General features: G+C 44.6%; 1 protein-coding gene across 1 annotated transcript in view; it reads right to left on the reverse strand.

Moving 5' to 3' along the window:
* ALDH2 (aldehyde dehydrogenase 2 family member) overlaps positions 1 to 26,079 on the reverse strand; it is a 96,132-nt gene that overhangs the window by 36,762 nt on the left and 33,291 nt on the right. Inside the window, exons 5-10 of the mRNA XM_069214831.1 lie at positions 19,522 to 19,633; positions 16,287 to 16,415; positions 15,739 to 15,852; positions 10,107 to 10,209; positions 8,499 to 8,683; positions 7,510 to 7,674 (exon numbers count right to left, since the gene is read on the reverse strand). Coding sequence (XP_069070932.1) covers positions 7,510 to 7,674; positions 8,499 to 8,683; positions 10,107 to 10,209; positions 15,739 to 15,852; positions 16,287 to 16,415; positions 19,522 to 19,633 — 808 coding nt within the window. The remainder of the gene's footprint in view (positions 1 to 7,509; positions 7,675 to 8,498; positions 8,684 to 10,106; positions 10,210 to 15,738; positions 15,853 to 16,286; positions 16,416 to 19,521; positions 19,634 to 26,079) is intronic.

Here is a 26,079-nt window from a genome sequence, read left to right on the forward strand (position 1 = left end):
AACTATACATCATGTTAGAGTACAGCAGGCAACATGTGAAATGTATGGGGAATCTAATCATGCAATTAAATCGCTCCAATCCCAATATTTTAGCATAAAACATAAAATGTAGAAAAGTTGAACAAAATATAGTCATACTTCTCCATATTATTAGCTCTTTAGAATAACTTCTCTGAAATTGCCAAAGTACACTATCACCAAACTCCTAACTGATTTCCAGAGTCTAAATGATCCTCTCTTCTGTATGCCACGGCTCTCTTGAAATACATTTTCCAACTCCCATCAGACTCCAGCAGACTTGCACACCCTAATAAAGCTAAACGTGTTTGCCAGCATCACTTGATTAACTCAAATTATTTCTATTAGGCGCTCTTCTAATGCCATAGACTTTACAACAGTACCAAAATATATTTGTAAGTACATTCCTCTGACTTGCAATTCCAGCAAACATACAAGTCTAGCAATGCGAAGATGTTCCTTTACTTTTTTTGGTGACCAGTACATCCAAAAAGTGTTTCTGTTGATTTAATAGACCGAGATCTCTAGCACACTTATGAATATTAGTAGCAATGTTTAACCAGCAATTCAAGCTAATGTTATAACCTAGTTCCATTTAGCCACATGAATCTCGGGATGTAGCCATGATATGGATTTTTCCATAAGCACTGCTAGTTTATGTTTATTTGTAACCTGCTTGAGCAGGTGAACATGTACTCGCGGTTTATTTAATGCTCTCTGGGGCTACCATTTTCATCTAGTTATAATAAATCTTGACTTCACTGCACAAAAAAATAATCTGAAGGCATAACCATATAAGAGGTTTTCTGGTCCAATGTTGGGCACTCTCTTCTTTACTTGTATTTGTTTAAGGATGGTGGTAGAGGCAACGTCTGAAAAATGATTACCATGAGGGTTCTTAATCCTCAGAACACACAACTCCTCAAGATTCTTGGGAACAGTGTCCTGTACAGTGGAAGAGATATCTAGGTTATATGTTAGAACTGCATAACATAACAGTACACCACTGGGCATGAATCATTGGCTCACCTTCTGTGGCAGTACTGGGAGCTTGGAAATGTGTAGACTATAACGCGTTTTTCACTATGATCTGGCGCAAGAGACAGAGAATGTACCAACAATGTTTGTTTTTGTACCCATAACCACACCTGTTTTCTATCACTCCTGGAAAAGGGACCATTTAAGCTTTGATCCCATTACCTATCCAGCACCAGACCGTCCATAAGCCTTCAAATGAAAATGTCACTTACCCAGTGTACATCTGTTCGTGGCATCAGTCGCAGTAGATTCGCATGTTCTGCAATAGCTCGCCATCTGGTGTTGGGCCGGAGTGTTACAAGTTGTTTTTCTTCGAAGAAGTCTTTCGAGTCACGGGACCGAGTGACTCCTCCTTTTGTCTCCATTGCGCATGGGCGTCGACTCCATCCTCGATTGTTTTTCCCCGCAGAGGGTGAGGTAGGAGTTGAATTGTAGTAATAGTGCCCATGCAATGGAGTGACTAAGTATGCACCTATTTAAGGTTGAGATGATACATATATAAATAATTGAAGGTAACTTCCAAACTGCTACAGGCTCCCGGGGAGGCGGGTGGGCACATGCGAATCTACTGCGACTGATGCCACGAACAGATGTACACTGGGTAAGTGACATTTTCAGTTCGATGGCATCTGTCGCTGTAGGTACGCATGTTCTGCATAGACTAGTAAGCAGTTATTTTCCCAAAAGCGGTGGATCAGCCTGTAGGAGTGGAAGTAGTCTGAAATAATGTCCTTAATACAGCTTGACCTACTGTGGCTTGTTGTGCGGATAACACGTCTACACAGTAGTGCTTGGTGAATGTGTGAGGCGTAGACCATGTGGCTGCCTTACATATTTCTTGCATTGGGATGTTTCCTAGAAAGGCCATGGTAGCACCTTTCTTTCTGGTTGAGTGTGCCCTTGGTGTAATGGGCAGCTGTCGTTTAGCTTTAAGGTAGCAGATTTGGATGCATTTAACTATCCATCTGGCTATACCTTGTTTTGAAATTGGGTTTCCTGCATGAGGTTTTTGAAATGCAATAAAGAGTTGTTTAGTCTTTCTGATGTTCTTTGTTCTGTCAATGTAATACATTAATGCTCTTTTGACATCTAATGTATGTAGTGCCCTTTCAGCTACGGTATCTGGCTGTGGAAAGAACACTGGAAGTTCCACTGTTTGATTTAGATGGAACGGTGAAATAACCTTTGGCAAAAATTTAGGATTGGTCCTTAGGACGACTTTATTTTTGTGTAGTTGTATAAAAGGTTCCTGTATAGTAAACGCCTGAATCTCGCTTACTCTTCTCAGGGAAGTAATGGCGATGAGAAATGCCACCTTCCAGGTTAGGAACTGTATGTCGCAGGAGTGCATGGGTTCAAAAGGTGGACCCATAAGTCTAGTTAGGACAACATTTAGGTTCCATGAAGGAACAGGTAGTGTTCTTGGTGGTATAATTCTCCTAAGGCCCTCCATGAATGCTTTAATGACTGGTATTTTATATAGGGAAGTTGAATAGGTAGTCTGCAGGTATGCAGATATTGCTGCAAGGTGAATCTTAATGGAAGAGAAAGCTAGGTTAGATTTTTGTAAGTGAAGCAAGTAACCCACTACATGTTCTGGAGTTGTGTGTAATGGTTGTATTTGATTAATATGGCAGTAGCAAACAAACCTCTTCCATTTACTTGCATAGCAGTGCCTGGTGGATGGCCTTCTTGCTTGTTTTATGACTTCCATACATTCTTGGGTAAGTTGTAAGTGCCCGAATTCTAGGATTTCAGGAGCCAGATTGCTAGATTCAGCGATGCTGGATCTGGGTGTCTGATCTTTTGGTTGTGCTGTGTCAACAGATCTGGCCTGTTGGGCAATTTGATGCAGGGTACCACTGATAGGTCTAGCAGCGTTGTGTACCAGGGTTGCCTTGCCCAAGTTGGTGCTATCAATATGAGTTTGAGTTTGCTTTGACTGAGTTTGTTTACCAGGTAAGGAAGGAGAGGGAGAGGAGGAAAAGCGTAAGCAAATATCCCTGACCAGTTCATCCATAGGGCATTGCCTTGGGATTGTTTGTGTGGGTATCTGGATGCGAAGTTTTGGCATTTTGCGTTCTCCCTTGTCGCAAACAAGTCTATCTGAGGTGTTCCCCAGAGTTTGAAATAAGTGTTCAGTATTTGGGGGTGAATTTCCCATTCGTGGACCTGTTGGTGATCTCGAGAGAGATTGTCTGCGAGTTGATTTTGTATCCCTGGTATAAACTGTGCAATTAGGCGAATTTGGTTGTGAATTGCCCAATGCCAAATTTTTTGTGCTAGCAGGCTTAACTGCGTGGAGTGCGTCCCTCCCTGCTTGTTTAGATAATACATTGTTGTCATGTTGTCTGTTTTGACGAGAATGTATTTGTGAACTATTATTGGTTGGAAAGCTTTTAGTGCTTGAAAAACTGCTAGAAGTTCTAGGTGATTGATATGCAGTTTTGTTTGATGTACGTTCCATTGTCCTTGTATGCTGTGTTGATTGAGGTGTGCTCCCCACCCTGTCATGGAAGCATCTGTTGTTATTACGTATTGTGGCACTGGGTCTTGGAAAGGCCGCCCCTTGTTTAAATTTATGTTGTTCCACCACAGAAGCGAGAGGTAAGTTTGGCGGTCTATTAACACCAGATCTAGAAGGTGACCCTGTGCTTGAGACCACTGTGATGCTAGGCATTGTTGTAAGGGCCTCATGTGCAGTCTTGCGTTTGGGACAATGGCTATGCATGATGACATCATGCCTAGGAGTTGTAATACCATCTTTGCCTGTATCTTTTGTGTTGGATACATGCGTTGTATGATGGTGTTGAAATTTTGAATTCTTTGTGGACTTGGAGTGGCTACTCCTTTTGATGTGTCTATTATGGCTCCCAGGTATTGTTGTACCTTGCGTGGCAGAATTTTGGATTTTGTGAAATTGACGGTGAACCCTAGTTTGAAGAGGGTTTGTATGATATGATTTGTGTGATTTGAGCACTCTATTAACGAATGGGCCTTGATTAGCCAGTCGTCTAGATATGGGAACACATGTATTTGCTGCCTTCTTATGTGTGCTGCGACTACTGCTAGACATTTGGTAAAGACTCTTGGTGCGGTTGTTAATCCGAAAGGCAGTACCTTGAATTGGTAATGTATTCCTTTGAATACAAACCTTAGGTATTTCCTGTGCGATGGGTGTATTGGTATATGGAAATAAGCATCCTTGAGGTCTAAAGTTGCCATGTAGTCGTGCAGTTTTAGCAATGGCAATACTTCTTGTAGTGTGACCATGTGGAAGTGGTCTGATTTGATGAAAGTGTTCACTACTCTGAGGTCTAGGATTGGTCTCAGCGTTTTGTCCTTCTTTGGTATCAGAAAGTACAGTGAGTAAACTCCTGTGTTTATTTGTGTGTTTGGCACTAATTCGATTGCATTCTTTTGCAATAGTGCCTGCACTTCTATCTCCAGGAGATTGGAATGGTGTGTTGTTAAATTTTGAGCTTTTGGTGGTATGTTTGGAGGGAATTGTAGAAATTCTATGCAATAACCATGTTGGATAATTGCTAGAACCCAAGTGTCTGTAGTGATTTCCTCCCATGCTTTGTAATAATGACCTATTCTTCCCCCCACTGGTGTTGTGTGGAGGGGGTGAGTGACATGTGAGTCATTGTTTAGTAGTAGGGGTTTTGGGGCTTTGAAATCTCCCTCTATTTCTAGGGAATTGCCCTCCTCTATATTGTCCCCGAAAACCTCCTCTATACTGTCCCTGGTAAGTGGACGGTGTTGCTTGTGAGGTGCTGGCTTGTGTGCTTTGACCCCGAAACCCCCCTCGAAAGGGCGTTTTACGGAATGTGCTGTAATTCCCTCTGCTCTGCGGGGAGTAGAGTGCGCCCATGGCTTTGGCAGTGTCCGTATCTTTTTTGAGTTTCTCAATCGCTGTGTCCACTTCTGGACCGAACAGTTCTTTTTCATTAAAAGGCATATTGATAACTGCTTGTTGAATCTCTGGTTTAAATCCAGACGTTCGGAGCCATGCATGCCTTCTGATAGTTACAGATGTATTAATTGTCCGTGCAGCTGTATCTGCAGCGTCCATGGAGGAACGTATCTGGTTGTTGGAGATGGTCTGTCCCTCCTCAACCACTTGTTTTGCCCTATTTTGGAAGTCTTTGGGCAGATGTTCAATGAGATGTTGCATCTCGTCCCAGTGGGCTCTGTCATAGCGCGCAAGTAGTGCCTGGGAGTTCGCGATGCGCCACTGGTTTGCAGCTTGTGCTGCGACTCTCTTACCAGCTGCATCGAACTTGCGGCTTTCTTTATCTGGGGGTGGTGCATCTCCAGATGTGAGAGAGTTGGCCCTTTTCCTAGCTGCTCCTACAACAACAGAGTCTGGTGGCAGCTGTGTTGTGATGAAAACCGGGTCCGTAGGAGGCGGCTTATACTTTTTTTCCACCCTTGGTGTGATTGCCCTACTTTTGACCGGGTCCTTAAATATGTCTTTTGCGTGCCGGAGCATACCAGGGAGCATAGGCAGGCTTTGGTAGGAGCTGTGGGTGGAGGAGAGTGTGTTGAACAAGAAATCATCCTCGACCTGTTCTGAGTGGAGGCTTACATTGTGATATTGTGCTGCTCTAGCCACCACCTGAGAGTACGCGGTGCTGTCTTCTGGTGGAGATGGTTTTGTAGGGTATGCCTCCGGGCTGTTATCTGACACTGGGGCGTCGTATAGGTCCCATGCGTCCTGATCTTGGTCACCCTGGCTCATGGTGGTGTGAGCTGGGGAGTGTGATGGCGTTTGTGCCGGTGAAACGTTAATCACGGGCGGAGGAGAGGGTGGTGGTGTAACTCTTTTCACCACTTTTGGTTGTGGTGCTTGTTCCGTCTGGAACTCCAACCTTCTCTTTCTCCTAATGGGGGGAAGGGTGCTTATTTTACCTGTCCCCTGCTGAATGAAGATACGCTTTTGCGTATGGTCCACATCAGTTGCTTGTAGCTCTTCCTCAAACCTATGCTTTTGCATTTGGGAGGTTAGCGAGTGCTCTTCTGTATAAGAGCCTGAAGCTGGGTCGCTTGCAGTTTGTTTCGGCATCGAAACTTTGTCTGCGTGTTTTTTCGGCTCCGAGGTGACTTTTTTCCTTTTCGGGGCCGAAACCTCTTGGCGTCGATCTGTTTCGGTGCCGCTGTCTCGGCGTCGAGCCGTGTCCACACCGGCATCTCGGTGTCGAGGCTTGTCTCCAGCACTTTCTCGGTCCCGAGAAGGCTGCGTGCCGGTGTCTCGACCGGAGTCGGACGATCTCGGCACTGTTTGGGCCTTTTTCGGTGCCGACGGTCGGTCACCGAATTTATGGGTCGAGCCATGGCCTGGTGGCAGTGGCGTCCCCTGGGCCTTGTAAATGTTTCTTTGTGTGGTTTTCGACGTCTTACTCACGGTTTGTGTATCGTCGAATCCTTCGGAGTCTGAGTCTTGGATCGAGAAGGTACCTTCCTCTTCCTGCTCCTCGAACTCTCGGTGGGCTGTCGGCGCGGACGCCATTTGAAGTCTTCTGGCTCGACGGTCTCGGAGTGTTTTTCGGGACCGGAACGCACGACAGGCCTCGCAGGTGTCTTCGCTGTGCTCAGGTGACAGGCACAGGTTGCAGACCAAGTGTTGGTCTGTGTAGGGGTATTTATTGTGGCATTTGGGGCAGAAACGGAACGGGGTCCGTTCCATCGGCGTTCTTCAGCACGTGGTCGGGCCGACCAGGCCCCGACGGAGGATCGAAAAAACTACCCCGAAGGGCACCGGAGCTCTTCGATCTTCGATGCGGTGTGGAATCTAAGTACGCCGATTCCGAACGCAACAATACCGACGAAAATCTTCCGAAATTAACTATTTTTTCCGTTCCGAAACTCGGAGCGACAGGAACACGTCCGAACCCGATGGCGGAAAAAAAACAATCGAGGATGGAGTCGACGCCCATGCGCAATGGAGACAAAAGGAGGAGTCACTCGGTCCCGTGACTCGAAAGACTTCTTCGAAGAAAAACAACTTGTAACACTCCGGCCCAACACCAGATGGCGAGCTATTGCAGAACATGCGTATCTACAGCGACAGATGCCATCGAACTATATATTACCCAAGAGAGGCATTTTGGCAATTGACATGGGTGGAGACACGACTCTCGAAATACTTATTTGTGTGCAGAATGGAGCAAACCATACAGAAACTCGAACCAGACTCGACAGTATTAACATGTTAGGCTACTCAAAATTCTTCAAAGCTGAGGACTGAATGTTTTCATCCAGCTATGCTTACAACGGAGCACACAAGTGTATCTTAATTATCGAACTGCAAAAGTACTACAAGGCTAACATGGTCCAGCAACCAAACATAAGCTAGTATATATTAATGTCTTATAGCAATTTGTGAATCGGATGCTTTAAATTAACATCATGTAAGACAATACCATACTGAATGAAGGGTGCACCTACCTCTTCTGAAGCAATGGTCATGTCATCTTTCACATTTCCAAACACCGTGGGCTGGATGAAGTATCCTCTGTCTGCTGCCACCCCTCCACCATGGAGCAACTGAGCGCCCTCCTTTTTCCCGATGTTGATGTAACCCAAGATCTTCTTAAACTGCTCCTTATCCACCTGCACAGAAAGCACGGCTGTAATGATGTATGGTAGTGGAGTGGTGTGATGGTGTTACACTCATGCAAAACATTGGTCCAAATTTTACAGGATGGCTGGGCAAAGAAAATATTCTTCTTCAACCCAAACTGAACAGAATTCGGTAATCTCCTTGCTTGGTAATAGAGATGTAGCCATGCATCTTAAAAAGTAGTCAAGAGCCTGCTCTTGCAAGTAAGAGTATTTGTCAATAGGAAAAACAGATGGATGTGGAATTCATATTTTTCATTAGTGTCTGCAGATGTTGCTCTGACCAACTGTTAATCTATTAATTTACTGATCGACAGTGGTCATTTAACTTTGGAAAATGAATTATTATTTTCTTAATATAGCAGGAAATCGGGAAGGAAGTAATTTTTAAAAAATGTCGTTCAGTCACTTATTAATACACTTTAGCATAATTAAACTTAACTGGAAATTAAAATGTATTTGTAAATTTGTAGAGGACTCCTAAATTAGGAAAAATCAGAATAAGCAGTAGAGCGACAATACTACCACAAGAAAAGGAGACCAATTTGCACAGAGCATCCCAAGTAAGGCTTTTATATGTAAAAGTATATGTAAACATACCAGGCCGTGCTCTGAGGCTTCAGCTGTTACAGACCACTTAAGTAAGGCATCGTACAAATCAAGGCTAATCACTAGTAACAAATCTTCAGGTCCCACTTAATTTAAGGTACTAGAGGCAACAACAGTAGTAAACACCTAGACAGATCTGGTCATGAAATACAAATCAAAAGGACTAAAAGTTTTGGGATGACACAGTGGTTCCACTTGATGCACACCTGAGGTCCTTGCTCAGTTTTGAAGTCAAATGGATTCCCAACCACTCTTTTCTTTGCTCTTTCAATACTTCTCTCAACAAACTCCTGGTAGATGTCTTCCTGAACGAAGGTTCTGGACCCAGCACAGCAACACTGCCCTTGGTTGAAAAACAGTGCAAAATGGGATTGCTCGACTGCCAACTCCACTGCAAAGGATCAGAAAAAAAAGACAATATAAAATGTATTATTCTTTCCAGCATTTTGAGATATAAGCACTTTTTGTACAATGAATGTGTGGTCTACTAAATGTCTCCATTCTTAGTGGCAGAAAGTTGAGTGCCCCCAAGCGAGACATCTTTTCAACTGAAATCTGTGTCTTAATTCTGGGAGACTTTCACACCTTAACGCTAGTCAGCATGAACGCCACAAACAATAGTTTTAACAAGAAACCTATTGAATATACTAGATATGCTAAGGATTTAAATGCTACTAATCCACACCTGAGTACTAATTCTGATTGCTTCACCAATAATTGGCACAACAGGAATTCGTACTGTACAACAAACCTTCAACCTCCGGTTAAGAAAATCTGAATAAAGAGAGTGAGGGAGAGATGGTGAGAGAGAAAGACTGGGTGTACAAGAGAGGTGGCGAGAGAGAGTGCGAGAGCAAGAAGATGGAGTGAAAGCCTGTCTAGGTGGGATGTTAGAGGGGATTGACCAACAGGGCTATGAGTGTTTATCTGGAGTCTGGATAGGTGAATCAAGAGGAGAAAAAGGGTTGAAAGTAAGCAAGTTTACCCCCAAGAAAGGTCAGGGAGCAGTGTACAGGTTTGCATCAGAGAACATCAAAAATATTTCGGCAAGGTATGGGATGTACAGTGTACATGTGCTGCAAGGGCAGGGCTATGGTTGCACTGAATGCATGTTTTACAATAAGTAAGCGGGACAGTCAAGTGTGCCTGTTTTTTTTTTTATAGGTCGATTAAAAAAAGTAGCAGAAGCGAATTACTAAAAGCTTCACAGGCAATTTGTTTTAGTGAAACTAGTCATCGACGACAAGCGGCCCTTTGCATTTGTCATGCCTTCAGCTACTCCTAGTATTTGTCAGCCAGCAGTACACTGTACAACACTAAGATACTTATTTTCACTATTACCATTGTAGGTGTGAGCTCACGCAGCTCAGTATGCCAGGTCCCACTGGTTAATAAGCATGGACCGGCTGAAGATGTGACATCATAGGGTGCCACTTGACAGATTTATAGAGGGAGCAGTCCAGCAGGCATCAGAGTACCTACCAGTAATTTAAGGCTTGAATGGGAAGAGACAATGGAGAGAACTACTGCAAACAGAAAGGGGATGTGTGGAAGAGGATACATTTGGAGGAGGGAAGGAAATGGGGTGGTGGGGTGTTAGGTGGAGGAGAACCATTGTGTTCCTACACTAAAATAAAACAAATCAAAAAAGGATTTGGATATTTGCAGGGTGTGCTTTTATCTAGAGCCTCAAGATGCTTCCAATCAATCAGAATTTATAAAGCGCTGCAAATCACCCATGAGAGTATCAAGACACATCGCCAATTCATGATTCACTCCTAACTACTCAAATTTGGTAGTAAAATGGCTCTTACTGTCGGCATCAGACATGATTATGTTTGGGCTCTTCCCGCCAAGTTCAAGGGTCACTTTCTTCAAATTGCTGCTACCTGCAGCCTGCTGGATCAACTTACCCACCTATGCCAAAGAAAGAAAGAATCAATCAAGTCACTGCATTGTAAACACACAGAGATCATGATATGCACATTTATGAATCCTGTCCAGACAGTTATCTAGACCCGGGGGGGCAGGCCTGGGGTACTGGGCAGTGCCAGTGAAAGCACTGACTTATTTCTGTGTGTCAGGGGCTGGATCCACTGTGCAGATCACTGAATACCAGAATCTCTTATTTGTGCTTTGACTCTCAGAGTCCAGCAGTAAGATTATTCATGAAGATTTCTCTAGATTTTAGAAGAGATACCTGTAACACAAAAATAACATGTAACAATCTATAAATGTTTCCGCAATTTCTAGAAAATCGTTATTTGCTGGTGGCAAGATGGTTTCTTTCCTTCACTGCCAAAGCCAACCTTCCCCTATTATCTTAATGTATCCAGTTTTAAACCATAGACTGAGCTCAACAAGGCCATCACGCCATTGTACAAATAGCAGCGTAGAGTAACATAGCTTTCAAGCTTTATATATATATATATATATATATATATATATATATATATAAATAGTGGTACAATTTGGAGTTACCTATACTGCCCTGTCACAATGGAGCATTTGAGCGCTGTACTCATAGAAAAATAGATTAACTATGTCTCTAGTAGTACAACTAACAAGATACTTATCTTCAGTAACACTCTTTCCGATGGATGCTCTATCTTTTTTTTTTGTGTGTGTTTTTATTATTATATCACATAACAAAGTTACACAAATGAAAAATGTCAGGGGGGGATAACATTTTGCGTGGGGTGTATTTATCGCGTCGCGCAAGGCGGCTGTTTTTACCATGCCACAGCTACTGTGCCCTCCGCCTACGTCTGCGCCGCTGCTGGGGAGCGCGAGCCGGGGCAAGGGGGCGCGAGCCGGGGCAAGGGGGCGCGAGCCGGGGCAAGGGGGCGCGAGCCGGGGCAAGGGGGCGCGAGCCGGGGCAAACATCTTACTAATACACCCTGTTGCACTAAAGATCAGCAAATGGGGTGGGGGGGGGGTTGAGGGGTAGTAATGAGAAGGTACAGTGAGGGAGTGGAGGGGGCCCAAGGGACGGGGATGCGAGGGCAGAGAAGATGGATGCTCTATCTAACCACAGTTTTCTCACCCCGTGAATATCCCCAGGCGCCAAACTGAACCTGGTGATTTTTCTAAACAATTTCGTCGCACAACAGCATGTAGGGTTGTGCGGCTCCGTGTTGACCCCAGAAATGGCATTGGTGCTATTTATAGTCACCACCACACAAGCTGAAGTGAGTTTCTTTCTCGACTTTTCCCGCGTATTAAATATAGTACTCTGGTAAATTAACAGAGTACTCCTTTATTCCAGATCTGCCTTCATTGCTGCTCTTCTGCTTTGGTCCTCACTGTCCACCAATGCAGTCGCCCTCACAAGCCCCCCAGTCTTCAAATCCTGAAGATCTCCTCATACACCTCATTGTCCATGCTTATACACACGCCATACTTGTGCATCAACTCCACTCCAACATTACACATAAACCCCTTTTCTTCACATGTCATTTATTCAATAATAATGATTACTAAAAACAAAATTAAATTTCAGATTATCTATACATAATATTCTCTCCATCTCCTTCTGGACTGGTTTGATCTTTGGGATGCCATCCTTGCTTGTGATCCCTTCTCTACTCCACTCTGGAAAAAGTATAGTGTTGTGGCTCAAGACACATTAGAAAAAGTTATTGGTACGCAGAAACGTTGATACATCTCACTACATGCTGCATCATCACTAAGTAGAATGATTTAACTTTTACTCTGTCATCTATTTGATGCTACCCTAAGTGCTGAAGAAGGGACTTCTACTACTTCTTCGGGTGACTAAACTTGGATCCACCTGGATCCTTTTTTCGGTCTCAACCTCTCTGGTAACCACATTCTTATTCTACATCCCACCTTCACCTCCAATCTCCTCACACACTTCAATTTATTTGCTAGTTGTACTCTCGGAATTATCCTAAATCATTTTGGAAACACCCTGAACATGTTTCTCCTTTCGCCATGCAGCAACTAATTCTAAAATCCCCTTAAATCTACTCAAGGCATAAAAAGGGTGGCTCCAGTAGCAGTATGTGGAATTTTGAGATTCACCATAAATGTTTCTCTCATAGCCCCAGAAACCAGATTGTGTTCCCTACTGCCATGCTCACAACATTCAAACCAACCTGTTGGCTTGTTCTACAAAAGCATTCCCTTAAGGGTGGTGCAAACTACAGGTTTTGTGTTGGACCCCATAATTGTGCAAAGATGGTCTCATGTCACTGGACACAAATTGAACACCACGGTATGAAATTAGGGTCCTGGGTGAAGCTTCTCTTTCATAATGTCCTTTGGAAAAAAAAATAAAAAAATCACAATTTAGAGAGTGGAAGCTTCCACAAACTCTAAATCTATCCCCTTGGAAAAAAATACTGAATACATACTATGGCTTTTGTATGCCCTCAAATTTAAAATTCAAGCATGGACCCAGAAATTCTATTGTCAACTTGTTCAATTGCTTTTCTGGTATTTCTACGCTCCTCGCTGGTTGATTTCTACACACTTGGACTCTGCCCTTAACTTTACATTTTTAGTATTGATCCACCCTTGCGTCAACCGCGCTACCCATACTGGCCACATTTATAAATATAGTGATTTCGGCACAGACAAACACACACACAGACACACACACACACACGTAATGTGCTGTCTGTCACAGTGTCTGCTTCACTTTCCACCAGACGCACATTTTTCCTTCTTTCATTTTTACACATTCTTATAAAATGTCCCACAATACCACAAATGTTACATGTTTTGCCAATTGTTGGACAGTTTTGTGACTGATAAATCTCTGATAGAACCACATCAAATGTTTTGACAGCAGCAATCACTTTACTATCAAAACAGTTAAACTTGCTTGCTTCGTCCTGAGATGATTGAATGCTATTTACAATATCCACAGCTTCCTGTAGAGACAGGTCTTTTGTGGACAATATCCATTTCTGATTTTTCAGGTCAAAGTATTTGACAAAAGGTTGATCTATAATGAGCAATTCTGTAAGTAGACCAAATAGACTGAGCTGACAATCCTCTTAATGTGGCAATGTATGTGTCCAGACTCACACCAGCTATTTGCTTTCTAGAGAATAATTTATGTATCCTATAAACCAAACTACCCAATTACTTTTCTAAAAAACAATTCTGCTTCATCATACTGGTCCATTTCTTCTCCTTCCAGAGAACTACTTCTGGCAAATGCACACACTGTCTTTGACTCTCCATTCCCAAGCAGTACTCTGAAATAAATCTATTCCTGCTGGCTCTAAATCTGTGTCCATCTTCAACTCCTAAGTACACATTAAAAGCATCATGCCAATCTTTCCATGGTTAGGGCCATCCTCCAACAATTTGGGAATGGTTGTGGGGTGGCACAGCATCCATAATGGTAAAATATATAGTTTGCACCCAACCAGACACAAAGATCAAACGTTCACAAACATAAAATGTCATATCAACAATGCACTTGCTTGGTTGTCAAAATCTTGTTATAGTGGCCTGACCCAATAGAGCATAAAGGGCAAAAGCCACACCAAGAACGCACTTATTTGGTTGCCAATGTCACATTCAATCCCTTGAATTTCTTTATTTCTTTACTTTCACTTCAAAACTCTGTGTTTCCCATGATGGCTGTGGTTACATTTGCTTCGGTTCACTGCAGAGCATATTTGAATCCGGTGAATATTTAAGGAAAGTACGAAAGCTGTGTTCATTGAATCCCACCCTTTGAATGTGACTGAATAAGCTAGATGTACTGAGTACAACGTTCCTCAAAAATAGCGCAAGGACGCTTTCCAATACAAAGCTTACCAACCTTACTTGTATCAGAACTTCATTTCCTAGCATACCAATGACTTGCAGTTCATCATCACAAAAAATATACAGTGGCCACGGCAGCGTGTCTCCATGCTGCAGTGTCTCATGTGCCCAACTCCTTTCTCTCTTGTTGCAATATTGGATCAACTACAATGTGGCTTCTGTAGAGTCGGACCAGAAAGGCCGGATACAATACATATGGGTTTGCTCGTTGGTCCGATCATGTACATCCCACCCTTGTTGCCAATATTAAATGCAGAACTCTGGGAAGCTCATATATACCAGCCTTATTCCAGATCAGTTTTCAGCACAGCTCTCTTGGTTCTGCCCTTACCACTCTCCAATGCACTGCCCGCCAATCTACCGCATGTACCACTGCCCATTCTCATACATGTGCTATACCCTTGCATCAAATTCACAAGGACATAACACTGCATCATCGGATGCAGAGAAAATACAAATAGAACTCTAAATTGGGATCTTTTTAGGGGGGGGGGGGGGAGAAGAGTCGATTTCATAGAAAGAGGAGGTTGGTCAGTGAAGAATCTGTAGCTAGAGTAATAAACTGACGTCAGTGCGCAATGGCCACAGCTATATGTGGCTACTAAGTCATTTTCAGAGCAGGACGGGGTGGAAGTGGAGCCACAGGACCATACCTAATGGTGCGCAAGGGAATCGCAAGAAACAATTTCCAGATGCGGTCTTGTGCCTGGGATATTCACAGAGAGTAATCAGTATTTAGAAGTATCCCTCAGAAGAAGAAGAAGAAAAAAAAACACACACACACACACACTTAAACATATAACAGGCCTCAGATGAGTACCAGGTAGGTGGAACTATTACACAAGGAACAATTAATCGTTTTATCCGAGGAAGAGGAAAAGAACCAAAGAAAAACGGCAAAGAAGGGTACCACTAAAAACAACTATAGATTAGAAAGGTGTAATATACTAGTTCTCAGGTTAAAACTGTTTAGGCTAAAATGGAAACCTTATGTGAAGCTAGATTTATTTGCTGTCACTTAAGGACAAGCAGTAAACAAAAGAAGCCACCGATCAGATGCAATGGTGATTTCAGCGCGTCTTTTCCCAACTACCTGCAGGGTTTTCTTACATCTTCGTCTAGCACCAAAACAATGTCATTTCGGGACTGAACGCCCTATGATTTATTACTTATATAAAACCCGTCAGGCTTTTTGCAATTTAGTTTTAGTGCGGAAGGTTTAATAAACGGTTGAACTAGGCAGGCACGCCATCCAAACATAAGTATCTCCTAAATGTAACCAATTAAACAAACACTGGCAAAGCCAGCCGGTACGAGTTTAGAGTGGTCATTAAAGCCAAACAAGAAATGTAATGCATAATTAAAAGTTTCCTTGCCTTCGATACAGTCCCGTTTTGTTTCTATTTTAACTAAAGTTTGGCTGGTAAGGGAGCCTTGATTAGGGCGCAGGAGCGCATCCTGCCTTTCTCAATTTACCATATATTTGTAATACTAATTAAGGTGAGATCACAAACGTTTAATGCTTCGCTAATCATTTTGCATTAACATCTCCCTTAATTGGTTTTGGGACAGCCCTTCTGTGTTGTCACAAATAATAATTAATTTCCACAGGCAAACGTTGCATGCAAGCTTTACCTCGGTTGAACCGGTGAAAGCAACCTTATCCACATGCATGTGGTTGGAAATGGCAGCGCCTGCCGTGGGCCCCATGCCAGTAATAATGTTGACAACGCCGGGAGGGAATCCTGCCTGAAACGCGCCAGCAAACAAAGTCAACATGGGTTAGTTCAGAAATTTCGAGCACTTTACAAGTACACAGCGTGGCTGGCTGTTATAGAAGCCCGACCACTGAATAAAAACTTAATAGCAAAAAATAGATTACAAATACAAATGTCTCGCACACCTTCCGGCCAAACATAAGACGCTGGCCTAGGAGTGAAAATCCAATACAACATAAGCACTATTTCTAGGTTAGCAAAAAAAAAACAAAAAAGAAGGGAGAACATATACATACATACATGATAAACGTATTTATTTGCATTCAACGATGTACATTTGCGACCATCAAAGGCCCCTACAAATGTGATGATTCTGATCATACAATAGGCACTGTATACTTCTATCACCAAAGGGCACTGCAGATACAACATTTTAATGCCCGACTTAGAGCAATGTGCCCCTACCTCTTTGACAAGGCTGGCCACATGGAGCGCGCTCAGTGGTGTTTGTTCTGCCACCTTCATCACAATCACATTCCCAGTGGCTAAAGCTGGTCCAAATTTCCATGCGAGCATCAATAATGGGAAGTTCCACTGCAAAAAAAAAAAAAAAAGTAATAATAAAAACACTTTTTTAAAAAGCATGTATTTTACACAGAAATACAAAATTGTATAGATAATTAATATTCCTGCAATGGGAGCCATTTTAAAGAGAGACGTGTGATGTAGCAATTGGTCCCATCTCTCGACTAGAAAATAAAGATTTGATGGGATGAACTTTCCAACTCACGCACTGGAATGCCTTTATGAACCCTGAGGTGGGCCTTGAAACTCAAGAGTTCTCTGGATCTGTTCAGCACAGTGTGCTAGATAAATTAAGCAAGAACCTAGTACGGAGATGACATGCTTTCAGAAATACAGGCTTCATGTTCAGAAGCTCTGGATAGGGACATCTCTTCTATAAGGAAGTCTACCATATGATCTACCGCGTTCACTCTTCCACAAATTAACTCCATGCTGAAACTTTTTGTGCAACCAGTGAATTCCATGCACAGCCCTCTCAAAGTGTTTTAAATCCATGAGCGTGGAATAGCTCCATCAGGTATGGAGTCTAATTTACAGGGCGTCTCACCAAGTGATCGTTAACTAACTGCTAACCAGTGCCAAAGCACTTGTGTTCACTCTGCTAAAAACCATGGCAATATTAGCTTATCCCCCCCAACTGGCACAGTTAATGTACGTACAAGTCCCTAGTAAAGTACACTACACATGCCCAGGGCTTGTAAATTAAAGACTACTACTGGGCCTGCAGCACGGTTTGTTCCAACCACATAAGTAGCCCTTTAAAAAAAAGGTCTCTGGCCTGCCGTTCCAGAGCCGGTATGGGCAGTTTTAAACTGCCATTTCGACCTGGCAAAAAAAAAAAAAAAAAAAAAAAACACCTTTCACCAAGCCCAAACCTTTTAGTCACCCCTAGGGTAGGCCCTGGACAGCCCAGAGGGCAGGGTGCAATATATTTAAAAACAAGAACATGTGCTTTTAAGTTTTACAAGTCCTAGTAGTGAAACACTCTAAATTTGTTTTTCACTACTGCAAGACCTATCTCGCCCATTGGGTGACACTGGGGTTGCCATATTACATCTTACAAGTATAATTTCCAATTTGGAAGAGATAATTCCTTCAGGTTTGGTGTCTCTGGAATCACAATTTAAAATCTTAACTTATTGGGAAGTAAGACTTAACTGCAATTCTGAAATGCCACTTTTAGAAAGTTGGTATTTTGTTTTGCCATTTGGTCCCTGCAGTCTGTCTCTGATCACATGACTGGATGTAGTTGGCAGTTGGGATTTGTGTATTCCTCCTAGACAGCCATACACAATGGAGGCTTAGGTGTGACTTGATGGGCCATTTGTGTCAAGATTGGAGGGAAGAGCTGGGCACAGCCTCACTTACATCTGAATAGGTAGTGGGCGGTTCACACACACAAAAGGCCTAATGACCTTGTATTGCCAGTACAGCAAGCTTGGAGCCAGGGCAGGGTAGGCATGGAAAACCTTGCACTTCAAAGCCACAGTCTAGAAGTTTCTCCTACCTTCCAGGACCAGGGTACCAAGGTATAAATACTGGACCTCAGACACCACCAACTCAGTACACTTCTGGACCTGTGGATACTCTGCCAGGAACGACTGATGTGCTGCTGAAGTGCTGCCACTCTGCTGGACTGCCACTCTGCTGTGCTGGCCTGCTGCCCTCTTGCCTGAGTGAGGGGAACGGAACCGGCATCTGTTGAACCCAGAATGACTTAAAGGCCTAGTTGGCTGGCCTCCTTGTCTCTAGTCTAAGGGACATAACAGACTTCCAACACCCCTGCTTCTGCACCTGGACTATACCATTTGTGAGTCTACCCAGTCAAGTGGCGGCATTGCAGTCCTGGTCCCTTGGAAGTTAGCCTAAGGGGCTTGCTAGCGAAACAGATGCATTTTCTCTGCTGAGTGATGCATACCCAGGCAGAACAGATGCAGTTCCTTGGCGGAGAATGGCACCCTCAAGCAGAACTGATGCATTGCCACTGCTGCGTGGATCGGACCCATCGCAAAACACTCATCGTCATTGCATCCCGAATCTTTGGTTTGACGCACAAACTTCAGAACCACCACTGTATAATGCTTTCCCAGAGCAGCCCCTCGCATCTCTCATCAACGGCAGCCTCGACACCGCCGAAGCTTCGTATCGCAGCTTCACCGCTCATCGGAACCAATACATCGATTTGACAGTGGAACGCATCCCTGACACCGGCCCTCTCATCAAAAGCCCAGACAGGATCCTCAACACAACAGGACCTCGCACTGCAGCCTGGTTGCATCTCAGATCCGATGCATTGCCTCAGCTGGGGGACGCATCTGTGATGTGGATCTGCACAACACTCCACAACCAGGATTTAAGGTGCTTTGTCCAGCAGGCCTAACTGGGTCCCTTTAGCGGGTCATCACATTACACCTTGTGACTTCGTCCCAGTCCAGTGCAACCAGATATCCCCAATAGAGCTTTGTGCTTCTTGCCACTATTTTTACTTAAAACGTTAAAATTCAATACCTATGGTTCTACTAATTGGATTTCTATTGTTTTGATCTTTTATTTAATAAAATCCACTATTTTCCCAACTCTGTTATGAGCGCTTTTTGTGGTGTGTTTTCACTGTGTTACTGTTTGAAGTGTTGTACAAATACTTTAAACATTGCCTCCAAATTAAGCCTGACTGCTATCTGCCAAGTTAGTGAGGGGTTGAGCACAGGTGAATTTAGGGTTTGTGTGTGCCTTAACCTGACAAGGATTGTGGTTGCTGCTTGACCAGGGCTCACAAACCAGTCAAACAACCCAGTTTCTTAACAGTGACCTTTTGATTCTCAATGTTCACAAACATCTACTTCCATGAGCAAGGTTTTCAGACCACAAAAAAACATGCAGTCACTAATCCTTATCCAATACTTTATTTAGGTCCTTTACTGCACAACATAGTCACACAGTGCAGACAGTGTGCACAGAACTCTGTTGTGCTAAATCAGGCACGTAATAGTGCTAAATGTGGCATCAATGAGGAACACACTGTACGTTTCTGCAACTTAACAATTTAGGCAAAAGGCAGAAGTAGAACAGGACTTGGTTTTTATGGCTCTACATTTGGAAGAGTAATTCACCTTACCGGAATGATCTGTCCACATACTCCCACTGGTTCATGCCTAGTGTAGGTAAAGTAGTCTCCATCTACTGGGATGGTTTTTCCATGCCACTTGTCTGCCCAGCCAGCATAGTACCTAATGAAAAGAGAAGTATTCCTTAATATGGAGTTTTAACTTCCCTCCACCCAATTAGTATACAATAATGTGCTCAAAGTCCAGCAAGGACATGATCTAATCATTTAACACAAATACACAATATGGTCAGGATCCAGTAAATTTAAACCTGGAATTTTGGGGTTGGTGGCCAACCAAGATGGCAGCATATTCTTGAGTCTCCTGAAGAGGACTTTCATTTACAAATTGGGACGTTCAACTCAAAATACTATACCTTTTGCATGAAAATCGTAGATGATCCCCCCCCCTTGCTGCTTTACAGCGGCCTCTTCTGTTTGTAGGGGTAGCAATCAGGCCCATATCCCTCACATACATGCTCCTTCCCGCAGCTTACAGCCAATGTCTGACCTTAGAGTTCAGCACTGAAGGACCCTGATACCATTAAAGGATTTCATCCTAACCAACTGGGATCCATTGCCTAGGGGCTGTATTTTAAGCCATGATCCAAGAGGAGGATGAAAGCAAGGACTGCGGCCGGCATTGCCAGCAGAAGGAGGGATCCATTTCAGGATTTCACTGTGAAATTCAGGTGGGTGGGATTTAAGGTGGGGTTCATTGGTAAACGCCTTTGGGTACAGTAAAGAATATGCAGTTGAAAAGGAAGTTTTGCACGGAAGGGCCTTGGGAATAATAGCACCCATGAAAGGCTAGTACTAAATTGAGGATGACCAGGACTCTCTAGGGCTGAAAAAGCAGAAAAGATCAGATAGGTGGGACTTTCTCCACAATCAAGCAGCATGTGGCTTCCCTAGCGGACCCTGCTAGAGCCCATTCCATTTCAAAATGTAATTATGGCCATGCTCCAAGTATTCACAGAAACACTTTGAAAACAAATGCTACTCTGGTTACAAATGAGCAAATCTTTGCACAAACTTGGCTCTAGGGTTGATCGGGTTTAGTTTGAAGTCCAATAACTGCAGTTTCAGTCCCTGGTGGAACAAAGTAGAAAAAAAGGTGGTGCCACTTCAGAAGCTTATTAGAGGGCACATCCTATGAGCTGTTGCTTTCCCCTCACCACCAAAGATGGTGATGGGATTCAATTGAAGGCTTTCACAATGGCTGGGGCCCAAGTTGGATGGTTCTGCACTGAAGGTAACTAGATGCTTTTCAAGAAAAGGCAGAGAGGAGGGATTGATGGAAATAGGTGGGCCACGCAGCCCAATGGTAAGCGGATTCAGTTGTGGGGCTTGAGAAAAGAGAAGCAATTATCAGGGGTACAGGGAAGGGCCTGCTAGATTTTCAACAATCACAGACTGTCCAATACCTGCATGCCAGCTTATGAGTGGAGCAGAGAAAAGGGAGCAATTGTGGTTTGACCTCCTCTGGAATGGTGCAATGGCAAACTTTATATTCCAGAAAAAGAGAGAACTGTAACTCACGCCCCCGTTGTGCACAGTTTTCTCTTCCATTATTTTATTTTAATTGTTGCAGTGGTAAGATCAATGATGCCATTGAAGATGTCATCAATGATGTAATATGTGGGTTAATTAGCTATGCATGGCGAGGGCGCGAGTTATACCCAAGGGCACGAGTTCTAGCTACTTGAAACAACTAACAGCGGAATTTCTTTGGTTTAGTGACTGTAAATTTAGAACGGACTACAAAGACCCTGTAACCTTTGTTTTTTCTGTGAATTTCTCTGTTTTTTTTTTGTTTTTTTTAAAGCAGTGGGGGTGGGAATGGGCCTTGCGCCATGCACAGCCAAGGGCTGTGCGTTGCTAGGGGATGCCGCAGGGCCTGGCCTATGACCAGGCCCTGCAGCCAACCCCCTGTAGGGTTCTAACCCTGCACCAACACGGCCTTCTGCCATTTGCAGCAAGGGTTACCCCCTGCAGGCACCCATGAGAGGTGACAATTTCTGTGAAATTAGCGTAGGTACAAGAATGCATCCTGACCTGCTTATTTATCTAACAACATGGCACAGTTTTGCACCAAATGTCTACCCAACTGGGGTCCTTTCTACTGGCCAATTAGTGCTATCTCGTTGCATAACTGTATAGTGCATATTCCACATTACAGCTGAGAAAAAGGACCCCAAGGTAGTGTCTCCAGTGACCTTGTGTGTATGTAATTTTGGCAATGTGATTGTTCCGCAAGCGTCTTCATACAGAAATCTGAAATAACATGAATCCTCTTGTAGAGAAGATGACGTGACTAAAAAGAGTTCACTCTCCACCTAACAAGGATATTTCTCTTAAATATATTTGTTTGGTGGAGACGCTCTCATATTCCTCTGCATTAATAACACATCTCCTAAATTAGTGGGAAACGTGCTGAGGGGGCCTTTGGGTAAGCTGTTCATCATTCTGGCGAAGTGAGAGAAGACATTACATACAACTAACATCATATATATGATGGAGATTGTGAGGCCTCAAGGCCCCCATGATCCCTGCCGACTCCCCACCTCCAGAGGGACCAGATTTTGCTCTAGCACCCAGGGAGCAGCTAAAAATGCTGCGCCATGCATGCAGGACCAATATGAAAAGCCACTCTCAGTGAGCGGGAGCAGTTTTCCTGCTTCCACCCACTGGGAGCAGACTTACAGTTTGCTCACACTTGGCCGGAGTTGTCAAAGCTCCTGCCAAGCTAAAGCAAATTGCTATCTACAGAGGGTGGGCACTTTCGGAGATAGGGAGCCAGCTCTGGGGGTTGGCAGTCCCCCGGGCCATTAGTGGCTTTAGGAGGGGGGCTGTGTGATTTGTTTGCACAGTGCTGGCCCAGGAGGGGGCTGCGCAGCCGCACTCCCCCTTTGTATACTGGCCATGCCCAAGGAAGGTGGTCGTCCCAGAACAACTCCCCAGCAAAGAAGGGGGTCCACGCAGCCCCCCTCTATTATACATAAGCCAAGCCCTGGGGAAGTGGTGGTCCATGATGCCTTTAATGGCCGGCAGGGAGAGGTGGTGGGTACGCAGACGCTCTCCTTTTCTTTTTATCTATTAAAGCCCTGGAGAGGTTGCAATCTCCAGGTTGCTTGCGCCCATCTTCCTCCCAAGTTTTAATAATTTTAATTTCATATTCCCCTGGGATCCTGCCCACGGTTCTTTTTTGTTTTCCCTCCCCACTTGTCGCAGGATCTGCAGATCCACCATAATCGAGCAAAACACACACACACACACACACACACACACACACACAGCAGGCTGGTATGGAGCAAACTCCATACTGTGTCATTACAGGTGGCATCTAATAGTTTATGTATGTCATTTTCTCAAGAAGACCAAGAAATGTAAGTTTGCTTGCTCGCATCTCACTACTTGTAAGGAAATGCCTCCTTGGCATGGTTACCCCCTGACTTTTTGCCTTTGCTGATGCCAAGTTAGGATTTGAAAGTGTGCTGAGGCCTGCTAACCAGGCCCCAGCACCAGTGTTCTTTCCCTAACCTGTACCTTTGTTTTCACAATTGGCACACCTTGGCATCCAGGTCAGTCCCTTGTAACTGGTACCAAGGGCCCTGATGCCAGGGAAGGTCTCTAAGGGCTGCAGAATGTCTTATGCCACCCTGGAGACCCCTCACTCAGCACAGACACTGCTTGCCAGCTTGTGTGTGCTGGTGGGGAGAAAATGACTAAGTCGACATGGCACTCCCCTCATGGTGCCATGCCAACCTCACACTGCCTATGGCATAGGTAAGTCACCCCTCTAGCAGGCCTTACAGCCCTAAGGCAGGGTGCACTATAACCATAGGTGAGGACATAGGTGCATGAGCACTACGCCTCTACAGTGTCTAAGCAAAACCTTACACATTGTAAGTGCAGGGTAGCCATAAGAGTATATGGTCTGGGAGTCTGTCAAACACGAACTCCACAGTACCATAATGGCTACACTGAAAACTGTGAAGTTTGGTATCAAACTTCTCAGCACAATAAAAGCACACGGATGCCAGTGTACATTTTATTGTGAAATACACCCCAGAGGGCATCTCAGAGATGCCCCCTGAAAACATACCCGACTTCCAGTGTGAGCCGACTTGTTTTACCAGCCTGCCACACACCAGACATGTTGCTGGCCACATGCGGAGAGTGCCTTTATCCCTCTGTGGCTAGTAACAAAGCCTGTACTGGGTGGAGGTGCTTCTCACCTCCCCCTGCAGGAACTGTAACACCTGGCGGTGAGCCTCAAAGGTTCACCCACTTTGTTACAGCACCCCAGGGCACTCCAGCTAGTGGAGATGGCCGCCCCCTCTGGCCACGGCCCCACTTTTGGCGGCAAGGCCGGAGGAGATAATGAGAAAAACAAGGAGGAGTCACTGGCAAGTCAGGCCAGCCCCTAAGGTGTCCTGAGCTGAGGTGACTGACTTTTAGAAATCCTCCATCTTTCAGATGGAGGATTCCCCCAATAGGATTAGGGATGTGCCCCCCTCAGGGAGGAGGCACAAAGAGGGTGTAGCCACCCTCAGGGCTAGTAGCCATTGGCTACTAACCCCCCAGACCTAAACACACCCCTGAATTGAGTATTTAGGGGCTCCCAGAACCTAGCAAGATAGATTCCTGCAACCTAAGATGAAGAAGGACTGCTGACCTGAAAGCCCTGCAGAGAAGACGGAGACACCAACTGCTTTGGCCCCAGCTCTACCGGCCTGTCTCCCCACTTCAAGAAAAACTGCAACAGCGGCACGTTCCACAGGGTCCAGCGACCTCTGAAGCCTCAGAGGACTACCCTGCATCTAAAAGGACCAAGAACTCCCGAGGACAGCGGCTCTGCTCCAAAGAAGAAACATCTTTGCAACAAAGAAGCAACTTTTAAAGAACACACGTTTCCCGCCGGAAGTGTGAGACTTTGCACTCTGCACCAGACGCCCCCGGCTCGACCAGCGGAGAACCAACACTACAGGGAGGACTCCCCGGCGACTGCGACCCTGTGAGTAGCCAGAGTTGACCCCCCCCGAACACCCCCAGCGACACCTGCAGAGGGAATCCAGAGGCTCCCCCTGACCGCGACTGCCTGCTTCAAAGAACCCGATGCCTGGTAAAGACACTGCACCCGCAGCCCCCAGGACCTGAAGGATCCGACCTCCAGTGCGGAAGCGACCCCCAGGTGGCCCTCTCCCTTGCCCAGGTGGTGGTTACCCAGAGGAGCCCCCCCCCCCCCCCTTGCCTGCCTGCTTCGCTGAAGAGACCCCTGGGTCTCCCATTGAACTCCATTGTAAATCCGACACCTGTTTGCACTCTGCACCCGGCCGCACCTTTTGTGCTGACTTGTGTGTCCCCCGGTGCCCTACAAAACCCCCCTGGTCTGCCCTCCAAAGACGCAGGTACTTACCTGCTGGCAGACTGGAACCGGGGCACCCCCTTCTCCATTGAAGCCTAAGCGTTTTGGGCACCACTTTGACCTCTGCACCTGACCGGCCCTGAGCTGCTGGTGTGGTAACTTTGGGATTGCCCTGAACCCCCAACGGTGGGCTACCTTGGACCCAACTTTGAACCCTGTAGGTGGTTTACTTACCTGCAAAACTAACAAACACTTACCTCCCCCAGGAACTGTTGAAAATTGCACTGTGTCTAGTTTTAAAATAGCTTATTGCCATTTGTGTGAAAACTGTACATGCTATTTTGCTAATTCAAAGTTTCTAAGTGAAATACCTTTCATTTGAAGTATTACTTGTAAATCTTGAACCTGTGGTTCTTAAAATAAACTAAGAAAATATATTTTTGTATACAAAAACCCATTGGCCTGGAATTGTCATTGAGTGTGTGTTCCTCATTTATTGCCTGTGTGTGTACAACAAATGCTTAACACTACCCTCTGATAAGCCTACTGCTCGACCACACTACCACAAAATAGAGCATTAGAATGATCTATTTTTGCCACTGTCTTACCTCTAAGGGGAACCCTTGGACTCTGTGCATGCTATTTCTTACTTTGAAATAGTACATACAGAGCCAACTTCTTACACTACTAGAAATATTTTATTTTGCTGCCCTTTCTTATGTATTTCTAAGATGAAACTCAAGGTATGTGGTGGGGTATTCAAATTCTGTGCAGAAGGTCCTGTCCATTTGACCAAACCACGTTCTGAGGACAAGCGGGGGAACATATATTCACACAGCCATGCTTTAGAAAGAGGGATCTGCATAACCAAAAACTCACTTGGTAGACCCTTCCTGTACTGCCCTCTTTTTTGTCGAAGGCACTATCATTATACACACTAGCTCTCAGATCTGAAACGTAGGTACTTACCTCTTAAGTTTATCAGCAAACTGTAGTTAACCACAGTTTACCCATATTGTTCATAATTAATCTGACATAACCCTCCCTTAATCTGCTCCTGGCCCCTTCTCTAACCCTCAAAAGGTAGGCAAATTATAACTTTATCGAGTTACTACATAAGCCTAACCAAATGTTCCATTGGCATACTCATAACAGCATTAACAAGGTCATTTAGACTCATAAATTAGGATTAGATTGCT

Source organism: Pleurodeles waltl, chromosome 11, assembly GCF_031143425.1.
Source record: "Pleurodeles waltl isolate 20211129_DDA chromosome 11, aPleWal1.hap1.20221129, whole genome shotgun sequence".
Lineage (NCBI taxonomy): Eukaryota > Metazoa > Chordata > Amphibia > Caudata > Salamandridae > Pleurodeles > Pleurodeles waltl.